Source organism: Natrix helvetica, assembly GCF_964273705.1.
Source record: "Natrix helvetica genome assembly, chromosome: 1".
NCBI lineage: Eukaryota > Metazoa > Chordata > Lepidosauria > Squamata > Natricidae > Natrix > Natrix helvetica.
In genome coordinates, this window is record NC_138548.1 from 302889659 (window position 1) to 302914029 (window position 24371).

General features: G+C 38.1%; 1 protein-coding gene across 2 annotated transcripts in view; it reads left to right on the forward strand.

The window, feature by feature from the left end:
- The window catches only part of IARS1 (isoleucyl-tRNA synthetase 1), an 87367-nt gene that overhangs the window by 30320 nt on the left and 32676 nt on the right, over positions 1 to 24371 (forward strand). For both annotated transcript variants that reach the window (XM_081934888.1, XM_081934889.1), the window contains exons 14-25: positions 6881 to 7007; positions 7575 to 7648; positions 8672 to 8866; positions 12317 to 12403; positions 13338 to 13421; positions 14682 to 14829; positions 16026 to 16146; positions 18544 to 18635; positions 18859 to 18936; positions 20278 to 20399; positions 22502 to 22604; positions 22737 to 22820. In XM_081934888.1, coding sequence (XP_081791014.1) covers positions 6881 to 7007; positions 7575 to 7648; positions 8672 to 8866; positions 12317 to 12403; positions 13338 to 13421; positions 14682 to 14829; positions 16026 to 16146; positions 18544 to 18635; positions 18859 to 18936; positions 20278 to 20399; positions 22502 to 22604; positions 22737 to 22820 — 1315 coding nt within the window. The remainder of the gene's footprint in view (positions 1 to 6880; positions 7008 to 7574; positions 7649 to 8671; positions 8867 to 12316; positions 12404 to 13337; positions 13422 to 14681; positions 14830 to 16025; positions 16147 to 18543; positions 18636 to 18858; positions 18937 to 20277; positions 20400 to 22501; positions 22605 to 22736; positions 22821 to 24371) is intronic.

Sequence of the window (24371 nt, forward strand, 5' to 3'; positions counted from 1 at the left end):
TGCGCTAGTGACGTCTCGCCTGGACTACTGCAATGCTCTCTACATGGGGCTTCCCTTGAGATGCACTCGGAGACTGCAGTTGGTCCAGAACGCGGCCGCGCGGGTGATTATGGGGAGGACTAGATACTCCCCTGTAACACCTCTCCTGCGCGAGCTGCACTGGCTTCCTGTAGTCTACCGAGTGCGTTTCAAGGTTTTGATTATGATCTTTAAAGCGCTTCATGGCACAGGGCCTAGTTACATGCAGGATCGCATCCTGCCCCATACATCCCTACGACCAATCCGCTCACACAGAGAGGGACTTCTTCGGGTGCCGTCCGCCAAACAGTGCCGGGGGGCGACACCCAGGAGCAGAGCCTTCTCTGTGACGGGCCCAGCCCTGTGGAATGACCTCCCCCGTGACATCAGGACTACTTCCGATCTCCGCTCCTTCCGTGTACAGCTGAAGACCCACCTCTTTCAATTATCTGGCCTGGCTCAACCGTAAACTTTTCTTACTCCTCCTGACAGTTCTTTTAAATTTTAAAAACCTTAAATTTTAAATTGTGTTTTACAATTGGGGTATTTTTAATGGTGACTTTTAATTGTCCAATGTGATGTAATTTGTTACCTCCTCCGTGTATGTATGTCCTGTATATATGTATGTTTATGTGTTGTATATGTTTTATATGCTCCACTGTACGCCGCCCCGAGTCCTGTCTGGAAAGGGAGCGGCTAATAAATTTAAATTTATTATTTATTTATTTATTATTGATGGAGCGAGGCAACAAACAGATTTGGGTTAAATCTATACAAAGATAGAGATTTATGAAACAATTAATAGCAATAGCACTTAGACTTATATACCACTTCACAGTGCTTTCCAGCCCTCTCTAAATGGTTTACAGAGTCAGCATATTGCCCCTAACAATCTGGGCCCCCATTTTACTGATCTTAGAAGGATAGAAGGCTGGGTCAACTTTGAGCCTGGTGTGATTTGATCTTCCAAATTGCAGGCAGCTGGCAGTCAGCAGAAGTAGTCTGCAGTACTGCATTCTAGCCACTGCGCCACTATGGCATTCCATTATTCATAACAAGATAAAAGAGAGAGGAAGAAAAGGTTATTCGGACTTGCAAGGTTCCATTATTATGTTGTTGTTAGTTGCGAAGTCGTGTCCGACCCATTGCGACCCCTTGCACAACGTTCCTCCAGGCCTTCCTGTCCTCCACCATCTTTTAAGTTCATACTGACTACTTCTGTGACTCCATCCAGCCACCTCATCCTCTGTTTTGCTTTCCATCTTTCCCAGCATTAGGCTCTTTTCCAGTGAGCCATTTGAATAACAATAATTTTTAGGCCTATGCAGCATCTTGTTTCTTGTCTACCTTGAAGGGCTGAGAGATTCCCTGTGTGGTGCTCACGGGCTCTGAGATATCTCAATAACCAACAGTATGGCTCCTCACTCTCATTTTTAAAAGATTTAATTTTTTCTTTAAATGAAGCTGTCATCTCCAGTATTTCTCTCTCCAAAAATGCGTGCAAGCTAATATTTATTCTTAGAAAAGAAAAATGGCAACTGGTGGCAATTCACACCTTTACTTGGGATTGCTCTTCTCTTCCCAGAAAAGAGAATCTAAGCGGGCATAAGTTGAGGGGGCCAAAGGGCTTTTTTTTTTTTTTAAAGGAAGGAAGGACTCACTGGGGAAGAGCCTAATGCTGGGAAAGATTGAGGGAAAAAGAAGAAGGGGATGACAGAGAATGAGGTGGCTGGATGGAGTCACCAAAGCAGTTGGTGTGAGCTTAAATGGACTCCAGAGGATGGTAGAGGACAAGAAGGCCTGGAGGAACATCATCCATGGGGTTGCGATGGGTCGTACATGACTTCGCAACTAACAACAACTGTGATTAAACTAAGTAGGGATTCCTAAACTTTTCACCATCATACCTCCCTTTAGTGCAGTCTAAATGTATGTACCTCCTCTAAAATTCCAAAGAACAAAATGAACATAAAACGAACCAGGAAAACAATACAATGAAACTTTGGGAAAAGTGGATTTATTGGAACAATGTACAGCTAAAATGTTCTGTTGGCACCTCCCTAAGGGAGATACACCTAAGAATTTGGGACACTCTGGTCCAAAGCAAGTATAAGTGGTGAGTTGACTAATCGGGATCCCCTCGCCTGAGTACAGCAGATTGAACTAGTCAGGTTTTATAGTCCAATACTTTAGAGCTGATTATAATTTTCCAAAAGAACATATTGTAAGCAAACCATAACAAGACTGTAAAACTAGATGGCAGTATATAGTAATTGCTTTTCTAAAGTATCTCCTGGTGGAATATAAAACCAGAAGTGCACATAAATCCCTTATGTATGTCCCTGTAGGGCTAAGCAAGTTGCAAAATTTCTTTGGGAAATACAAATTCTTTTTAAAACTGTTCTCTTGTTTGGTTGACTGGTTATTGTTAAGAACAAAGTATACACTAACCATAGTTATTTGGTAAGGTAAATTTTTTTGTTTAGTCTTTTATATTCTGTGTACATGAATCTCATCTTTTATTATACTTACTATACGAAGTCTGCGTCTAAAAGCAATCTGCTTGTGAGTGGCAACTACAATAAGGCCTTCAAACTATTGAATAAATGGAGCCATACACTTATCTTTCCAGTGTCAGAATGTCAGACTTTTATTCTTAGTAAGGGCACAGAGAATCAATTTACATTGTCCGGTTGACAAATTCATATACTAGGTGTATAGTTTTTTTAAAAATAAAAATCCTCTGAAAATTTTAACTTTTGTTTCATAACCATGTTTATATAATCCATAACTTTCTCCCCAAACTTGGTAAGGACATGGTAGAAACCTATGTTTTAAAGAAGCATTATCTTTATTACATCTCTAACAAAGTGCTGTTTTTGATAGTCCTTTCTATGTAAACATTATTGCGTACCATCCATCTAAAAGACTCTGGGCAGTTTACAAATAAAATGATAAAAATGCAGTTGACAAACAGGTAAAAGCAAGGATAAAAGATAGGTTAAAAGGCAGAGAGAGCAATCTCGGGCCACCAACCGCCCCAAGGTTGCGTGCCCATCTTTCATCCTCGCATCAGTTGGGAGAGCTAGGTCTTCATGCTCATCTGGAAGGCCCAGGAGACCACGGGCCAATTTTACATCTGGGGGCCAGATATTGAAATGGAGTCCAATAAATGTATTAGGAATGTATATGTACGTGAATAGTACTTACATTAAGACCAGTGTATATATAGAATTCTAAGTGTTTATTGTTATAATGACAAATATTTTTACTTTGTTATATTTCTTTCACTTTTTTGTTAAAGCACTTTTTTGTGTTTTTTTTCCTACTCTTTGACAATGTTTGTATCTCCATCACTGTTATCTTTGCGTTTTGCTGTTTTTCTCTTTTTTGTTATTAATTAAAAAGAAATAAAAAGAAATACAAAGATAGTATTCTAAAGATAAGAAGAGCATATAAAAGTTTGGCCAGGATACAGATAAGTATAAAATGAGGAGAAATGATTGTAATAAAGGCGACAGAAGTCCAAATGGCTTTGTCTGTTTTTGTTTTTGTTTCTCTCTCTCTCTCTCTCTCTTGCTCTCTTTCTCTCTCTCTCTCTTTCTTTCTCTCCTTATATCCATCCATCCATCTATCCATCCATCCACATTTTTTCTTGGGCTGCCTTTCAGACTCCCATTTCAGGTTTACTAAATGAAAAAAATAGGAGAAACTTCCAGGTTTAAGAGGTAGATAGGAATTTCTGCACTAGAGGCATTGACTGCACTTCACTTGGTGGTACTCTTGCAGTGAATGCCAGAAAAGGAAACTATTTTATTATTATGAAATGAAACTAGTGTGAGCTTCCAAGCAAATCTGATTCGTGGCAGATTTACAACTGGGCGAGACTTTGAGATTTCCCAGAGTTCTTGTGAGTTACAGTCCTTCTGTGATTTCACATTGAAGGCTCAGGAGCTTGTTGTTTTAAGACCCGAATGGTAATTTGGAAAAAGGGAGAAGAGATATAAGAAAGAGATGAACGTTTGTAAATGTCAGGCTTGTATGCAGGGATTCTCTTGCTCATTATTATAATGATGAGCAAGAGAATCTACCTGTCCATTTCTCCCATGTGCATGCTTTCTGAAACATCTTTTTGCCTATATGTCTTATATATTAGAGCAGTGATGGCGAACCTTTTTTGGCTTGCGTGCCACAAGTGGGGGGAGCGCAGGGTGGTCATGTGTGGGTGTGCCGCACCCATAATACAACATGCGACCCCCCGGTGGGCATGCGCGCACAACGCGTGACCCCCCCCATTTTTACATGCTTTTTTCGCCCTCCCCAGGCTCCAGAGGCTTTATAGGAGCCTGGGGAGGGCGAAAAGAGCCCTCTCCCGCCCCCCCCCCCCCCCGGAGGCCCTCCGGAGGCTTCAGGGACCCTCCAGAGGCTTCCCTGAAGCCTTCGGAGCGCTTAAAACCACCCTCCAAGCAAACTGGAAGTGACTTCTCGATTGCTCGGAGGGTTGTTTTAAGCGCTCCTAAGGCGTCAGGGAAGCCTCCGGACGGTCCCTGAAGCCTCCGGGGGGCGGGGGAGGCTCTTTTTGCCCTCCCCAGGCTCCTATAAAGCCTCTGGAGCCTGGGGAAGGCGAAAAATAGATTTTAAAAAGGTGAAGTCAGCTGGCCAGCACGCGCATGTGCGCTGGCCAGCTGACGGCAGCGCCTCGCGTGCCCTGACAAATGGCTCCGCGTGCCACAACTGGCACGCGTGCCATAGGTTCGCCATCCCTGTATTAGAGGTTGCTCAGGGTTGAACTAGTGAGTTCAGGGCTTAGTTATTTTCCTGCAGGTATTTCATTATTAGGCTAGGTAACACTTTGTATCAGAAGAGTTTGGTTTCATGCTAGTTAAACCAGGTTAACAAAATACAGTGGTCACATTCATGTAATATTCCGTGCCCAAGAAAAACCATGTCACTACTATTAATAGCCATGATATGATGGCCAGCTTCACACCATGCCATCACATCACGCTGCACTGCAAACTACCCAGCCTCATTCCAGTATGTAGTGGATGAAGGAGACGGAAAGAACCAAATTATCCATGTGATTTCATTGCACCTGAGAGTAACTAATAGAAGTTACTCTAATAATTGTATAAACCAAGGTTTATAAATAATGTTGTATGTGACATGCAGGCTGTAGGATTCCTGGATGATACCTAGCTGTACTTCTTTTCCTCATTAAGCCTTGCTATGGCAGTGGATATATGAATCAGTAATTTGAAATTGGCAATAAACTAGATGACAGCCATCGACCAAGTGATAATCAACCGCTATTGAAAGATGCAGTTCTATGTCTTAAAGCACAGTTGGTTTTTTTAAAAAAAGCTCTAAGATAGATCCACGTTCTTTGAAATTGCTCTAGAAAGTTTGGCTGGCTCAAAAATTAGTCTGGAAAAATAATTACCTGGGAAAGGCTGTAGTAGTTATGTCATGGTGTGGATTTGAATTTTTTTTTAAAATGCTGGTGGGACTTTGTATCTTTATTGTTGTTACATGGGGGCAGAGATGTTGCCCAGGCATGTCTTTGGATATTAACAGTTACATACAGCATTATTTCCCTTTTGATTGTTTCTAGAGAACAGACTATGTGGTTGCTAGGAGTTGAAAACAGCTTTATGACACATAATCAATTGATCAATCAGAGAACAACAATCTGTTTTCTACAGTGCCTTAAGGGGAATTTCTCTATATTTTATACTTTATATTGCAGCTGTTCAGAAGTTTTCTCTTTGAGCAGCGAATGCAATTGCTATAGATTTTGCTTCTTAGTATTTTTGTATTGTATGCCGTGCTTGATTTAAAAAAATATGGAAGTTCAAACTCTGAAAAAGATATAAAGCATGTTGTGAAATAATGTATAATTTTGCTTATATTTCTGAATTTCTACTTAGCAAACTAAATTGGGATATATTTTTCTATACTCAAAAAGGAAGATGCCACCCATCCATATCTTGCTCAGTTACTAATTATCTTAATTCAGTATTCCGTTTGTGATTTTAAATATTCTTCTAAGGTCAGCATTAAGAGTACAATTTAATAAGTTCATATTCTAAAATCTTTGAAGACAGTTATATTCTCATAGGGCATGAAAACGAATATGTTCTAAAACCTGATTATTTTAATATGAACCCTTATTTTATAAAGTGAAATGTGGAATGAATTTCTGTTTTGACTGATTCTTGTCCAAGAAAACTAAATATTACGATTTAATATTCTTTGATTAACCATTGAAAAATGGGGGCTTTCAAGAGAGAGAAATAAACACTGAGGCATGCATTAAGAATCTTGCCTAGGGCCACTGAATAGAACAAGACTCTGCTTACCACTGAGTGGCCCAATGAAAAAAATGAAATGGTAAAGAACAACAAATAGTGCACTGGGAGAGGGATAATGCTCCTTATGGGCCAGTGCTAAGAATCAAGATTGGTAGAAATGTAAGTCTTAATGGCTGAGATTGCCGGGATGAAAGTGGCACAGTGCAGTACTGCAGGCTACTTCTACTGATCACAAGGTGCCAGCAGTTTGGCAGATGGAATCTCACCAGGCTCAAGGTTGACTCAGCCTTCCATCCTTCCGAGGTGGGTAAAATGAGGACCCAGATTGTTGGGGGAAATAGGCTGACTCTGTAAACCGCTTAGAGAGGGCTGTAAAACACTGCGAAGCGGTATATAAGTCTATATGCTATTGCTAGTGCTATTAGGAGTAGGAGAGAAGATTTCTCCGGACAGTTAACTATGGTTAAATGAGCAGAAAATGTCAGCCAACCCAGAAGAGAATGTACACATAACAGTGCATAATTAAGAATCTTTTAAATAATCATTAGGGTTCCTGACTTCGTGAGAGAGAAGCGGTTTGGCAACTGGTTGAGAGATGCACGGGATTGGGCTATTTCACGAAACCGTTATTGGGGAACACCTATTCCATTGTGGGTCAGTGATGATTTTGAAGAGGTACGTAAGAAAAGGCAATACGAGAATGAACTTTGTATCATAATTCTTATGAGCTAAATAACTTGATAGCTTATATTTTATATATTATGTTTTATATAAATGCACTTTGCATATTTTTTGCTCATGTTCAGATATGAGATTCTTGCTGATTTGTATTAGCCTAAATTTTTTTACAAAGATAGCCAACCCTACCATAAGTAGCTTTTGGGGCACTTAATTTCTGAGTCTTGTCTGAGAATAGGCTCATTTGCAATGGATACAGGATCCATAGGACATTTGTGCATGTAATATCTTAGCCAGCCTTTGTCACTGCAGACTATATAGTTAAAAGGTTACAGTATTTGATAATGAAAAATGATGTTTATTTAAAATTAAAGTTTAAAAGTTTATTTTAAAGTTTAAAATTAAAATTAAGTATTTAAAATTAAAGACACATTTAAAATGTACTGGTTAAACCCACAATATCAGTTCCTATTTTGCAATCACTGCTTCTACTTTTAATTTAGAGAAATGTTTAGTTTTTTTAAAAAAAATAAATAAATATGCAAATGTATTGAATGTTGACAGGTGGTTTGTATTGGGTCTGTAACAGAACTGGAAGAATTGTCAGGAGTGAAAATCACTGATCTCCACCGAGAAAGGTTTGTGATTATTCTAGAAGCAAATAAAGATTCATCAAGTTTATCATTCGTCCACTTTGAATTATTATTTACCCCCCCCCCCCCCACAAACATTATTTTAGAAGATATATGGACCATCATGTCTGAATCACCCTTGGTGTGTCCTTTTATCTGTTTGGATATACTGGGAGAAAGTGTTTGAAGTGTTTGAAAAGAATCTTCCTTGTGCTCTTGTTCAATGAATGAGCCAGGATCATTCCTGTTCAAGGCTCACAAGGAGGAATGAATTGGTGTGTTGGTTTTAAGTGCTTTATTAGTTTAGCTGTGGATCAGTTCAGTGTGAAATAGAGATGACACTCAGGCTGAAGATTGTAGAGGAGACTAAGGCATCCGTACAGCAAAAGTCATATTAAGAGAATTTTTGCCTGCAGACTGGAACAGAGAGTAAGTCAGTAGGTGAACTTACAATGGAAGACAAAGCCTGACAGTCTGAAATTTCAGAAACTGAAATGGCACATAGTCTAAGGATTGAAAGCTGGGGATAAATCCATAGCTCAGAAAGTCAAAAGGAACAAAGAACTTGAAGCTAGCACAATATATATCAGGAAAAAGAGAATTGTTTCGGACAAAGAGCAGGCCTTCAAGGAGTTCTCCTCCTACAAGAAGCCCTGGCCTTGATTGATTAAAGAAGTTGGTGCTTTTCCCTCTTAAGGAATCCCACAAACTCCACTGCTCAGCTTTTTTTAAAGTGCTGTCTTGCGTTAGGGCTGACTTTAGGGATTGCTGCGCCATTATTTATTTATTTATTAATTAAAATAAAATAACACAGATTTCAATGAATTGGTTCCCAGCAGTTTTCCGCAAAAGTAAACATCAACAGTATGAATAATACAACATCTGTGTTAATTGAAACGATAAAACCACCAAAACTGATGGTGTCTATACACTAGGGAAAAATATTATGAGAAAGCTTCAGTGAGGGCTACATTACTACTTCTGAAATAAATATTCAGTATCAGTTACTGGATTTTTTTCTCTCTTTAGTGTTGATCACATAACTATCCCTTCATGCTGTGGCAAAGGTGTCTTACATCGTGTTTCAGAAGTGTTTGACTGCTGGTTTGAAAGTGGAAGTATGCCTTATGCCCAAGTCCATTATCCATTTGAGAATAAGAGAGAATTTGAAGATGCTTTTCCTGCTGATTTCATAGCTGAAGGCATTGACCAAACCAGAGGATGGTAACAGTTTTATTATTTATTCTATGCAAGACTTCATAAATGTAGTAGTGTGTTGAGAATTATTATCTTAAAATAGCGCTGTTTTTTATCCAAAAGGGAGATCCCAAATCTAAGACAATACTTTGAAAAGGAAGTATAAATAATAATTTCAAAATATCTGTGGCTTAAACATTACCTGCATTGTCAAACTCACCAGTTAATTATAAAAAGTAGCTTTGTAGCTGAACATCTTGCAACCAGGGACGTGCGGTCAGGGGAGGCAGGGGAGGCAGAGCCTCACCGCTCTCATCATGAAAATTTTAAAAAAAAGGGAAGGGAAAAGGCGCTGAGGAGCCTTCTGCACACGTGGTCGGGAATGGGAGCGCTCTGTGGTTCCCTTCATGTTGACTCAGGAGTCAGGAATGAGGGGAATGGAACCACGTGTGGAGGAGGCTCCTCTAGCCTCAGCCTCCCTCCTGCGCATGTCCCATTCCCCGCCTTCCTAAGTCAACATGAAGGGGACTGCGGAGTGTGAGCCGTGGTCCCGCGGAGCGTGGTTCCCTTCATGTTGACTCAGGAGTCAGGAAGGAGGGGAATGGGACCACGTGTGGAGGAGGCTCCTCTAGCCTCAGCCTCCCTCCTGCGCACGTCCCATTCCCCGCCTTCCTAAGTCAACATGAAGGGGACCGCGGCTCACGCTGATGACGTCACCAGCCTCACCAGCCATAAACCTCACCGCACGTCACTGCTTGCAACAATATATTTAACACCAATCACACAATATCTACCTTTCCCAGATCCTTGTGAAGGACTAAGTAAAAATGAATACAAATGTCAAATCCAACCTAAACATCTGTTTGATTGTGTGATCAACCACATAAACCAAAATCCTATACATTGCTTTTAACTTACAAATTCCAACTGAAAGCAATTCTTAGCTTTTTGCCCTAGTGAATGTGTATTTGTAACACACTTGTAAATGTGTAGATAATAGTGCTATGAAAATGCGCCTATATATCTGCCTGAAACCACAGTACCCAAAAGGACAAGGCTCATACAAAAATAATAAATAAATTAATTGTATTATGTATCAATATTAATTGCTTGTAAATTAAAATATGTACAATGAATTGGTTTCACATCTGGCTTTATCAGCCTTGACTCATTTAAAACCACTATAAGAAAAACCTTCCTCCTTTCAACAGAAACAGGAAATGAGAAGTCAAGGAAAACATGCGATGGGTTAGATACACTGATAGAAAAAAGAGGAAAATAAAATTGAAGATGAAGGCGGGGGGAGGGAAAGATAAGACAAGTATTGAAAATAAAAAGAGAAACCTTACCTAGATATTGCAACGGTTAAAGGCAAGCAACAAGAATTAATTTCACCCATCACAAGTTGGCTGGCTACATGGGCACTATTGTTCAGATCATTTGCCTTTCCCACTAATTTGTTTCTTAAAATAAGCATCTTCTCTCTCAGCCAAAGTAAGGCAACCTGCATCAGTCATGGTATTATGGTCGGTAAGGATTATTTATTTACAATTGATAGACTGTCTGACTCCCAATAATTCTGGGCAGTTTACAATTAAAAGTATAAAAGAAAAAAAAAATATGAATTCCCCCCCCCCCCCCCCCAACAACACTTAATCTCACAGGTTGAACCTCATTTTGGCCCCAGAGCTAGGAGAATACGTTAGTTAGGGTTTTACTACCTTCCTGCAGTGACATCAGTGACATCAAGATGCATCTATCTGGATGTTTGGATGATTATCATTCCAGAGGACAGACAAGCTTCCCGGGTCACACAAGATGGGTGAAGTACAATGGTTTAAATACCATATTTTTCAGAGTATAAGACGCACCAAGATTTTGAAGAGGCAAATTAAAAAAAAGTTTTTGCACTCTGCAAGCCTCCCAACATTTTTTCTAAAAAGGGCATGAACAGCCTTTAGGAGGCTTGTAGAGTGCTTCTGGGGGTGCCTTTAGGAGGCTTGTAGAGTGCTTCTGGGGGTGCCCCCCCAAAACGGGGGGTGGTGCCCCCCCAAAACTGAACAAAAAGTGTCCCGTTTTGTGCTCATTTCTGCCTTCCCCAGCCCCCAGGAGCACTCTGGAAGCCTCCTAAAGGTTATGCATGGCCATTTTGGTGAAGGGGGCGGGGTTTCGGGAGGCAAAAATGCTGTATTCAGTATATAAGACACACCCAGATTTTCAGCCTCTTTTTTAAGGGAAAAAGGTGCGTCTTATACTCTGAAAAATACGGTATATAAATTTAAGTATTAAGTATTATTTAAGTATTATTTATACTGAGCAACACATACCTACAAATGTTTCAGACAGGTATATCAGAAGCCAGTAATTCAAGATAATACAGGTGAAACTCAAAAAATTAGAATATCGTGCAAAAGTTCATTTATTTCAGTAATGCAACTTAAAAGGTGAAACTAATATATGAGATAAGACTCATTACATGCAAAGCAAGATAGTTCAAGCTGTGATTTGTCATAATTGTGATGATTATGGCGTACAGCTCATGAAAACCCCATATCCACCATCTCAGAAAATTAGAATATTACATGCAATCAATAAAACAAGGATTGTACATAGAACAATATCGGACCTCTGAAAAGTATAAGCATGCATATGTACTCAGTACTTGGTTTGGGCCCCTTTTGCAGCAATTACTGCCTCAATGCAGCGTGGCTATCAGCCTGTGGCACTGCTGAGGTGTTATGGAAGACCAGGATGCTTCAATAGGGGCCTTCAGCTCTTCTGCACTGTTCGGTCTCATGTCTCTCATCTTTCTCTTGGCAATGCCCCATAGATTCTCTATGGGGTTCAGGTCAGGCGAGTTTGCTGGCCAATCAAGCACAGTAATCCCACGGTCATTGAACCAGGTTTTGGTGCTTTTGGCAGTGTGGGCAGCTGGAAAATGAAGTCAGCATCCCCATAAAGCTCGTCTGTGGAAGGAAGCATGAAGTGCTCCAAAATCTCCTGATAGACGGCTGCGTTGACCCTGGTCTTAATGAAGCACAGTGGTCCAAAGTCCTCTTTTCTGATGAGAGCAACTTTTGCATCTCATTTGGAAACCAAGGACCCAGAGTATGGAGGAAGAATGGAGAGGCGAATCAAGCACATTAATCCCACGGTCATTGAACCAGTTTTTGGTGCTTTTGGCAAAAGTTGCTCTCATATATTAGTTTCACCTTTTAAGTTGCATTACTGAAATAAATGAACTTTTGCACGATATTCTAATTTTTTGAGTTTCACCTGTAATTCAAGTTCATATTTTCCAGACGTTAAGCAGAATATAATTTTGGGAAATGAAGAGTTCTTAATATCTCCATGCTTTCAAATATACTATAAAGATTTGGCTTGGTTTAATTAAAAATGATAGGTTTACAAAAATGTAAGTATATTATTTTAACAACAACCGGCCTAGAGTCAACTAGTATCATTTTTTTCTCCCAGGTTTTACACTTTGCTGGTGTTATCGTCAGCCCTCTTCGGAAAACCTCCTTTCAAAAATGTAATTGTAAATGGCCTAGTTCTTGCCAGGCAAGTATAATAATATTTTATTCCTTATTAAATTTCTGCTGCCTATATTGAATATTTTTCCATGGGTCATCCTTGGTGTTATTATTATTATTTATTAAATTTGTTTCTGTCCATCTCACAGCAAAGCGATACTGAGTGGCTTACAACATTAAGCTAAAACCATAAATATATATCTACCGTGTTACCATGTTTGACCCCTCAAATAAGCGCTTGGCCTTATTTTTGGGGAGGTCTTATTATTTTTGAGGTGCAGGAGGCAGTGAGCATGGTCACCTCATGACTGCTGCTTTGTTGCAATATTTTCGGGGTAGGGCTTATTTTAGCGCATGCACTCTGAAACCCGATTGGTCTTATTATCTGGGAAGGTTTATTTTCAGGGAAACAGGCTATATAAATTATACAAAAATACAAATTAACACTAACACTAAAAGATAATAATATTATGAATATGTATAAAAGAAGCAGAATGTACCCGGGGTGGTGGTGGTGGTGGTGGTAAGGTGGGAGCTGCTATTAGTGACAACCATCTACAGTGTGGTTCCCCCCCTTGGGGCCCAAGCCAATTGGGAGAGCCAAGTCCTCAGGCTCTTTCAGAAGGTCAAGAAGGTGGGAGTCTTCATTGGGCTCCTTAAAATGAACAGTTCCTTGAATAAGGATTCAAGTTCAGCTATAATTTCAGAGGGGCAAAATAAACTGAAAAAGGTTTGGGTAATGAGACTTAACCATAAGTTTAAACTATTAAATGTAGATTGCCAAAGTAATGGTTGTTTTTTTCTCCGTCTGTATTTTGCAGTACATTATCAGCATTTTAAAATATAGATGCTCCTTGTCTTGTCAGATATTGAACAGCTTTCTCATGGGCAGTTGAATTAATGTGAAAACTGCTAAATAAAAGGGGTGTTTTGTTATATTTCCAATGTTTAATCCCTTTTAGTGATGGGCAAAAGATGAGCAAACGAAAGAAGAATTACCCAGATCCAACAAAAATTGTCAACTCTTATGGAGCTGATGCTCTGAGGTATGAATGTGCTCGTCCTCTCTTCCTTTTTCTCATCAATTTCTGTGAGTCTTTGATGCCCTCAGGATGTATTGGGATAGCATGGCTACCAGCCATCTTGGCTGGTAATAATGGGAAGTTCTTTATATTTTAAAAATGAGCTGCGGTGGCACAGTGATTAGAGTGCAGGCTATTCGAATCTCACCAGGCTCAAGGTTGACTCATCCTTCCATCCTTTCGAGGTGGGTAAAATAAGGACCCAGATTGTTGGGGGCAAAATACTGACTCTGTAAACAGCTTAGAGAGGGCTGGAAAGCACTATGAAGCCGTATGTAAGTTTAGGTTCTATCGCTATTGCTATAAGTTTACAGTAGTAGAAAATTGAAAAAAAAAACATATACAGTAGTTAACTTGAAGATTATAGATTGCATACTGTTGGTGCACCAAGATGAATCAGGTGACTGACACAGGGTAGCTGGGTCAGCTCTGTCATGTGAACATGACTAGTAAGTTTATTGAGCATCTTCTGAATCAGTGGTATGCCATAATCAGATATTAAAAATATTTTGGGTTTAGGTTTTTTAAAATCTTAGCTAAAGTTATCTTCATAGCTAATTTTAGCTATGTATATTACTGTTTGTATGGTTTTTTAAATTTATACCTGTACACCGCCCCGAGTCCCTTCGGGGAGAGGGGGCGGTCTAGAAATCTAAATAAATAAATAAAAAATAATAAATAAATAAATAAATAAATAAATAAATAAAAAATAATAAATAAATAAATAAATAAATAAATAAATAAATAAATAAATAATCTTGCATAATTACATTAGCTGGAACTTCTGGGAGTGTGCCTAGAAAAAAAAATTAAGTTGGGGAAAGCTATTGCCTGAAAACATGAAAAAATACTTGAAAAGAATGATATGAATGAGTTGACAACAAAGTCTTTTCAAATGGGATTCTAAAGTTGCATTCAGCAGATGAAATAAGATTGCAATTAATAAAATATCCTGTCTATTAGGCCGTTCCGTAAATGCTAATAAATTTTTATGTAGCTACAGTAAGTTTTGTGTGGGGAAGGCTTGCAATTAGATTAACACCGTTGATTAAGGCGCCATTGAATAGGGAACATTGCATTGCAAGTTGCTAAGCAACATCAACCCATCTTTCCTGGGTACGAGTTAAAGAATTGTCAGAATGTTAAAAGTACACATGTTTAAAGTGGCTGCTGAACATTCAAAAGCAGAAAAAGTTTTCTCTATGTTTCTATTTGCTGCTATAGGTTGTACCTTATCAATTCTCCAGTTGTAAGAGCAGAAAACCTAAGATTTAAGGAGGAAGGTGTAAGAGATGTGCTGAAAGATGTCTTCCTGCCCTGGTATAATGCCTATCGCTTTCTGATTCAGAATGTTGTCATTCTGCAACTCAAGGTATAAAACTTTCAAATATTGCCAATGATCGCATATTGGTGTGTGTGTGTTTCCACCATTATTAAATGGAAATTTTAAACACTATCTTTCTGCTTTCTTTTTTTTAATGGTTCTATTTATAAACATGAAACTCAGCTAACTGAACATTCAAAAATGCATTACAAATACCATTGACTGGTGCTGATGGTTGATATGGTTTGCTACCAGCGTCCTAGGTATCAATTTAATCTGTGCTCTCAGCTACTGCATTTCAGAAAAGTAATTGTGCAAAGAAACTAACATTTGGTAGGGAAAACTTTATCACAGATATACTCTCAAATACATGATGTTGCTTGTGGGAAATTGATCATTTGAGGAGCTTGTAATTATATACCTCTTATAATATCTGAGCTTTCAAAATAACTTTGGAGACCTTACTATAAAGGCAGCAGATTTCAAAAAGTAGAAAACAAAATTGCTTTACTTTTTTTAGCAGTCACCTTTACAGGCAGAGCTTCAAAGTTTTATAATTAATCAGCTATTTCTGACTCTCTCCAGGCACTGTTCACAATATAGCAACTCAAGTTTGCCCTAATATTTTACTTTTTAAAAAAATATTCAATCACTGAACTGCATTTTGGTACCGAAATATTGGTCTCATTCTAGTTGTGCTCATTGCCTAGAAAATGTATTTGTATAAGTGATGTGCTTTGGCAATTATGCCAATAAAATTATTTATTTATGAATAAATGTTATAATGGGAGTGAAGTCCAGATAAAAGGTCCTGAAATGAGAATCTTGGAAGCATCTATGAAACATCTAGTTTGAAAGGTCTCTAGACTTATTAATGTAATTGAAACTGATATGATATCCTTGTCAAACTATTTGAACTGAAGGACCAGATAGAAAATTAGTATGCATGATGGTATAGTTGTTAAGGTAAACAAGGCTTTTGAATGCCATTCAAAGGGTATCTTTTATTTTCAGATATACAGGATATTAGCAGTTGTTTGCATATGGAAGAACTTGTCCTAAGAACAATGAAATTTATTACTGGCTTTACATGAGTTGCAAGAATCTGGAGTCATTTTTTAATGTATATTTGTTGCAAAAATGCTAGCTTTCAACCCTTGGTTAAGCCCCCGAAGTTCTAATTAAGAACATTTTCCATGCAACAAAACTGTATTCCTTGTTTTATTTTTTATCCATGTTCATAGAAAGATGGGAAGGAATTCCTTTACAACGAGAATACAATTAAAGAAAGCAACAACATCATGGATAAATGGATCCTTTCCTTCACACAATCACTGATTCAGTTCTTCAGGGCTGAGATGGCAGGTGCGTACATTTTATCAATGTTTCATGATCAAATTAGCCTTGTGATCCATATGCATGATCAATCTGTTTAGGCGTAAGATTATACAGGTTTGTTGAATGTTAAGTGAAATTCATTGGCTTTTTGTGCAGGTTTTTTTGGGGTGTGTGTGGAAATTATCACTGTTGTAGAAAGTTGCTCTGCCAATTATTGACATATTTTATGTATCTGTTGCTCTTTAAAAACTCGTTGGCTGCCCTAATGGATACAACCCAGTTCTGTTTAGTAGCTTTGATGTTGTTTTCCTCTGTGTGCATCTAGTCCAGAGAGTTGGGAAAGGAGATGTTGGTATAAAAATGCCTCATTTTCATTGCTGCCATTTCCCTCCTTCCTCTCAAAACATCGCATATCAATAGGTCTAGTTTTTGCTTTTATCTTTTGTTTAATATGTTTATTTTTAAATGTTAGTTGCCTTGTGTGTTCAGTGTAAACTGAACAAATATAATGGTAAAATATTTATTTATTAAATTTATATTGCCGCCTATTCACCCATGCAGGCTCAAGGTGGCTTACATAATTTAAAACCAAGTTAAAAAACAATAAACTAATAAAAGAATAAGATAAATTAATATAATAAAATCCCTCCCCCCCAGCGACAGCAGATTACACGAGCCATTTAATGGGCTCCATCCCACTCTGGGTTCCCCAGGCCCACTGGTAGAATCAGGTCTTCAGCGCCTTCCGGAAGAGTATTAGAGTGGGGGCTGTTCTAATCTCTGGGGCAGTGGTCGGCAAGCCGCGGCTCGCGAGCCACAAGCGGCTCTTTACACATTTTAATGCGGCTCTTCTGTGTGCCGGATTATTATCCTCCCTAATCATTGTGGATCGAAAAGAAAAAAGGGAAAGGGGCGCTTGTTTTGAAGCGCCCGCTCCCCTCCCTCCTCTCGGGCACTTCAAAACAAGCGCCCCTTTCCCTTTTTTCTTTTCGACCCACAATGATTAGGGAGGATCCTGAAGTCGGGCGGGGACGAGAAGCGAGGAGGCTCCGTTTCTTTTTCTGCCTCCTCGCTTCTCGTCCCCGCCCGACTTCAGGATCCTCCCTAATCATTGTGGGTTGAAAAGAAAAAAGGGAAAGGGACGCTTAAAGGTTCAAACAGTAGAGCAAACGCTTCAGAGGCAACAGTTTTCACGGGGAATTAGAACAGAGAGCCCTGGAGTTTCGCTGCCCACCCGGTCAGACCTCGCTTTCCTCGCATGATTGGCTAATTTGCTACTGCCAATGGGGGAGGGGTCTGCAAAGTTGGCTGTTTTAAGACTGGTGGACTTCAATTCTCAGAATTCTGGGAGTTGAAGTCCACCAGTCTTAAGAGCCAATTTTGCAGATCCCTGGGCTAATATGATTGATGCCCTTGGTGGACTTCAATTCTCAGAATTCTGGGAGTTGAAGTCCACAAGTCTTCAAGCTGTCAGGTTTGAAGACCCCTGGGTTTTTTTTTTCTAAAGGGTTAGGGGTGCAAGGATCTTGTAACTTGACAGCTTTAAGACTTGCGTGCTTCAAATGACAGAGTTTATTGAAACTAAAAACAGTGTACCATCCTATGTATTTTCGGTTTTAAAAATGTGGCTCTCAAAATAAATTTCAACCGTGGTTTTGGCGAGATTTGGCTCAGTTGAAAAAAAAGGTTGCCCACTACTGCTCTGGGGGAATGATGTTCCAGAGAGAGGGAGCCACAATGGAGAAGGCCCTTCTTCTGAGTCCCACCAGGTGTATGTCCCTCGGGGATGGGACCTGCATCATTTCCTGCCTCCCTGCTCTAATGGGTTGAGTAGATGTGACCGGTAGATAGCTACCACTGTTAAAATAAATACCTTTCATATATATTTATCATATCAGTCATAAGCAGAAAGTAGAAATCCATCGCAAAATGTGATTTCCTGGTGAAATAATTATTTCTGCCATTTGTTTAATCAGAAAAGTCTTATTGATTAAAGCTCTAACAGTGGTCTGTCTGTCTGTCTGTCTGTCTGTATCTGTGCGTATCCCTTCATTGCAACATAGACATCAATTTAAAAAATGCAAATGCTTTGGATTTGGCAGAAACTCAGGGGACCATCTTCTCAGAGACTGCTGCATTTATGGAAACTGCCCTATAAATGAATCCCCATATTCCTGTTCAGTGTAGATTTAATTCCTATTCTTCTGTCACTAATCTTAAGCAAAAATTGTTAATGCAAGTTTGAATCTGGGATTGGTAGTGGAGTTGCAAAGTTACATTTTTTAAAAAATTGCTTCCTCTTTTTTAATTATTTTGTCACAACATTGTTGCAATATTAACCAAATCATTCTGTGGGAAAAAGAGACTGAAATGAAAAAAAAACAACCAAAAACAATTACACATTTTCCGCCCTTTAATTTTTAGCCTACAGACTGTACACAGTGGTTCCTCGGCTGGTTAAATTTGTAGACATTCTAACCAACTGGTATGTCAGAATGAATCGAAGGAGGTTAAAGGTAAATTAATTTTTCCCCACTTTATATATTGATGACATTTATTTATTTGAGTTGCTTTTATGTTGCTTTATTTAGAGAAATAGCGGGTTCAAGTGGCTTCAAAATAGATGCTTTTGATGGAATTAATATTTTATTCACACCTGATTGCTATTTTGCTTAAAATATGTGAACAAATAAAAAAAATAAAAATTGTCTAATTACTCTTTTGTCTCTAAATGGATAGGGTGAGAATGGAACAGAAGACTGCATTATGGCCTTAGAAACCTTATTCAGCGTCCTCTACTCCATGTGCAGACTTATGGTGAGAATATATTACAATCTGCATTGATTCTAATATTAGAAGGAGGTGGTAGCCAGAGCTATATATATTCTGATGGAGTATAGTTTATGGTTATATGACCAAATTCATTTTTGTTTTAAGAATTCAATTTTTTTTTTTAAACTGCACTCTTCCTGACCAGACCATTACTAATAATTTCCCTTTGTAGTCAGGCAAACATTCAGTATAGATAATTCTAAAGCTAATTGCATTTGAAATATTATTTACTACATATCAGCCATATTTGACTCCCAGTTTGTTATTAATGTAGCTTTTTATCAAAATTGAGTTTTATTTAAACACTGACTTGTAACAATCGAATGCAGAATACTACAATCTAAATAAGCTACGCTAAAAGGAAACTAAATTGCAAATAAAGGACAAGGGAAGGCAAAATAATGGTTATGTCAACTCACTGGAGAACAAGAACAAATTGTATTCGTACTTCTAATATCCACAGGAGAAACGGCAATTGTGCAAAAGATTTCTGAGAGGGAAAGATTTTGCTGTCATTTTCTCTTCCCTTTTAGTGGGAATGTAACTATATGGTATAAACTGCAGTGGCGCAGTGGTTATAATGCAGTACTGCAGGCTACTTCTGCTGACTGCCAGCTGCTTGCAATTTGGTAGATCGAATCTCACCAGGCTCAAGGTTGACTCAGCCTTCCATCCTTCCGAGGTCGGTAAAATAAGGACCCAGATTGTTGGGGTCAATATGCTGACTCTGTAAACTGCTTAGAGAGGGCTGGAAAGCACTATGAAGCCATATGTAAGTCTAAATGCTATTGCTATATGTGTGTGTAAGTGTGGAGTAGCTCTGGACATCTTGTTCGGCAATTGAAGGAAATATTGCGGCTCTCCAGCATAAACTGGAAGTTAGAGGACCAGCCCTCTTCTAATATATCTTAGCTGATACAAAACAGAATAAATGTACATCCTGTTCTTACTGATTTCTCAGGATGATTGTTCATAGAGCAGTTATAGAGAACCAGGTGCTATCAGATAAGCTATAACATTTTGTGTTCTCATGTTGTTCATTAGATTGTTTTATGTTATATTGAAACTTGGAGTCCAGCCACTGGATGGAAGGAAGATAATGTAATAGAGCTCCATCTGTCTTACAGTTTCTGATAGAGGAAAACAGATGAATAAAATACAATTTTGATTGCTGGCACAATTGTCTTTTCATTGTGTAAATTCTGTTAGCATTCAGTGTAGAAATGACATAGATGAGATTCAGTAATCTTCTCGGTAAAATTTATAATCAATCAAGAATTTAGAATATGCAGTATAATGCGAGTTAAGACCATATTGTCATTTCAGGCACCTTACACTCCGTTTATGACTGAACTAATGTACCAGAATTTGAAGACTCTTATTCATCCTGCTTGTATTCAGGAGAAGAATACTGATAGCATTCACTACCTCATGCTTCCTCAAGTTAGGTGAGCAACTGTGTAATTATCAGCTTAGTTTAGTGTTTAACTTGCATTTATTCTGTACTGTTGGAATTCTGTGTGTGTGTCATTGAGAACCTGAAAAAAACTTTGAGGCCTTTTAATTCTTTTGAAATAGATCATTGCTAAAGACGCTAGCTTAAGCGTTGTAGTCATAATATAGGCAATCTTGAGGGCTTGACAGATTTTGGGATTGAATTGATTTAGTTTTTACTTTTGGTATTTCCTGTATCAGCTGTGCAACCTGATGCTAACAGATTGAGTAACATGAGATGTGGGTTGATTAATTATTTTTAAAGCTTACCCGTAGATGCTTTATTGCATTTTTATGTATAGTACATAAATCATTGACAATCTCTTCTGATTGGCAGAACACAGTTTCTGTTAATAAATAATCAAGTACGGTAAATTATAGAAGATATATTGCAGTTATGTAGTCAAGGACAACCATGACAATGGAAAATAAATATAAAACTAATTGTAACCTTTTATTGATTACATCTTCCATGTCCAGTCCTGATGACTAGAATGGAGATAACACCTATATTGTGGGGATATATTAAAGAAAGTAAGGACTTTCTTAATGCTCAAAGCATCGATTTAGAAAAGGTAAAAACCTTGGCAGTACCTGGGAGGTTGGCTTATTCATTCTTCTAGCTCTAGTAGTTGCCCTTTGGGACCTGTAAGGAAGTCAACTAGCAAAACCAATAGCCTTGAAAGGCGAGGCTGAACTATATCAATGGCCAAGCATTATGTTTGGCCAGATATTTAGACTTTATTTGGCATTTTTATTCACCTATCAAGCCCAAGGATCTGGGATAGACATAAGTTTTTGTCGGATGGTGTTAAAGATGTTGTCGCAGAATATCAGCTGTTTCAAGTTAAGCTATTTGGAAATATTGCCTGAAACTGTGATGCTTCTTCCTTTGATTGGCAAAAAGAATTGTGTGATTTGTGTGTGTCTCATTCTTGCTTGTGCTATTTGTTTTGCACATCTGAGTCTGTAATGAAGGCGATTAAAGGAATTTCTCAAGATACAAAAGGATTGAGAAATTGAGAAGAAAAATCTCTTCTTTCAGTGTTATGGATTTTTAAAGCGTAAAAATATGGTGACAGCTGCCATAGCGCAAGTAGCTTGTGCTGTGTAGCTTGTTCAAGTGCCTTTGAAATATTATTATGTAATAGAATAGAATAACAGAGTTGGAAGGGACCTTGGAGGTCTTCTAGTCCAACCCCCTGCCTAGACAGGAAACCCTATACCATTTCAGACAAATGGTTATCCAACATCTTCTTAAAAACTTTCAGTGTTGGAGCATTCACAATTTCTGGAGGCAAGCTGTTCCACTGATTAATTGTTCTAACTGTCAGGAAATTTCTCCTCAGGTCTAAGTTGCTTCTCTCCTTGATTAGTTCCCACCCATTGCTTCTTGTTCTACCCTCAGGTGCTTTGGAGAATAATTTGACTCCCTCTTCTTTGTGGCAACTCCTGAGATATTGGAATACTGCTGTCTCCCCTAGTCCTAATGTGTATTAGAAAGCTCTATGGTTACTTATAGAGTAGTAAGTTAATTTGTGGAGTTTAGTTGTCTTATTTTTTTCAATTAATGATGCCTAATATTATTACCATTTGTGAAAATAATTAAAAAGTACTGTACATTGACTTCCTTTGACTTGTATTCAATAGAAAATTTGTAATAAACCAAGAGTCCTCCCTCCTCTAAAGTTTATGATAATAATGGGGTATATATCCCATTTCTCTTCATCTCCACATTTAATAATGACTTGGCTGTAAAGTCTTGGTCCTTGGTCCTGAGCGTGTAAATCTTTGTTTTACTTTTGTAACATCTTTGTTATTTTTTCTGTGCTATTTGAATGGGGAATATGTTCAATTTGTAGCAATTATGTGATGTATGTATATACTTGGAAAATGAGCGATCTTATATTCGGTGGTTTTGTTCTATTGCTTTAATGTCTGATCTTTTTTTCATATTATTTTTTCAGTTTGTTTGCACTATTTTAATCCTATGTGTTCTTGGTTTCTGGAACTCTGCATACATTGAGATAAAAAATTGTTTGCTCTTTCAATCTAGGGAAGACCTGATCGACAAAAACATAGAAAGTGCTGTTTCTTGGATGCAGTCTGTTATTGAGCTGGGACGTGTAATCAGAGATAGGAAAACCATTCCAGTAAAGGTAAGATGTTCTCCATTTTCAGAAGTAAATAAATGAGCTCCAGAAAGAGGATTATATAGACATTAAAACATGGTGTTTTGCAATGCTGTTCAATTTTCTTTCTGGGACTAAAGTTCTTGAATTTGATTTTAGTATCCACTGAAAGAAGTGGTGATCATCCATCAGGATTCTCAAGCACTGGAAGACATCAAGTCCTTGGAAAAGTATATACTTGAGGTAAGATGAACAAGTATGTTAAAAACTCTCATCTCTGTTCAAATTTGCCAAATCAAAAAACACAGAAGGTGATGATAGTTCAGATTCAGAAATAGCAATTGTATTATTGTAGTTATTCACTGACTGTTAAATGCTTTGTCCATATTGTACATGCTGCTAGAAGTCCAGCTTTAAATAGGTTCATGATAATTAAAGAATTATCTAAATGTATAAAGCATGTCCAAAATGACAAATCTTATCTGTTGAAAAGTTTGCCTAATGAAAAGGAGGAATATATCCTAATCAACTGTAACCTGACTTTGTTTAGATTAAAACAGATGTTTGAAAACAGAAGGAGAATGTCAAATCTTGATTGAGGAACAATTAACATGTTGACTAGAAATTTAATATAACATGAACCTCCGAAGCCTGGGGAGGGCAAAAAACCAGGCCCAACAGGCCAATCAGAAATTCGGGAATATGGCTCTGCATGCCACCTGTGGCACGTGTGCCATAGGCTTGCCATCACGGCTCTAAGGAATAGGCAGTATCAGTGGTGCTTAAAAGTTTTGGAATTCTTTTGAATGTTCAATATTTTTCCATAGTATGATCTAAAATGTGATCTGTTTTCACACGAGCCCTAAAACAAAATAAAAAGCACTTAATTAAAGAAATGAGTCAAAACATTGTCCTTGTTCATTTATTTATTAAGAAAATGATCCAAAGCTACACATATTTGTCTGTGAAAAAAATATGTGAAGTATGGATTTTGTGTGTATATTGTGAAAAAAAATATCTTGTACTAATTAGCAGTTTAGCAGGCTATAGCTGTTACCTATAGAGGAGTCCAATAGGAGAGTACAAAGTTTAAGCTAGCAAGTCAAAATAAATTCTGTGGTTGATATATATCATGCATGATAAGGACACATATATTTGACCTTGTTTTCCCCCCCCCCAATTACTTATTTATTAAAGCGACTCTGATAGTACCATTTCAGACTAACAAATGTAAATAAGAAGCAAATAAAAAAGGGCTTCCAGATTCCTTTTGATTTTTGGCTGCGACAGCCTATTTGGCTCTTCTGCTACAACATTTATGAGACTTGTGCATGCGTTGGAAATTATTTGAACTAGTTCTCTGGGGAATGCCTGAGCAAAAGACCTGGTTTTCATTAAAGGAGCCTTCTCCCTGTCCTCCCCACTACTGCAGGAGTTGCATCCATCCATGTCAATGAGTACACTCTTAATAGAAGCTGCTCCTTTTTCCTGGCTGATTTAGAAAGCTAAACAGACACTGCCCTAACAAAGTGATGTACTGGGCTTATGCAGTGTTTCAAGCACGTCTCCAAATTATCTTTGAAGCATGCATGTTCCTAATATATAAATACAGATCATGAAGTGTCAGAATTTGTCAATATAATGTAGATTTCAGAAGTTTTACGGAAATTTAAAGGGAACAGATTAGTGACATCTGTTGTTGAGTTTTATTTTTCAAACAATACTTTCATATTCTTTCTGTGTCTTTTAATTTAAGGACATTTTCTTTGGTGTTATGTATATAACAACAACAAC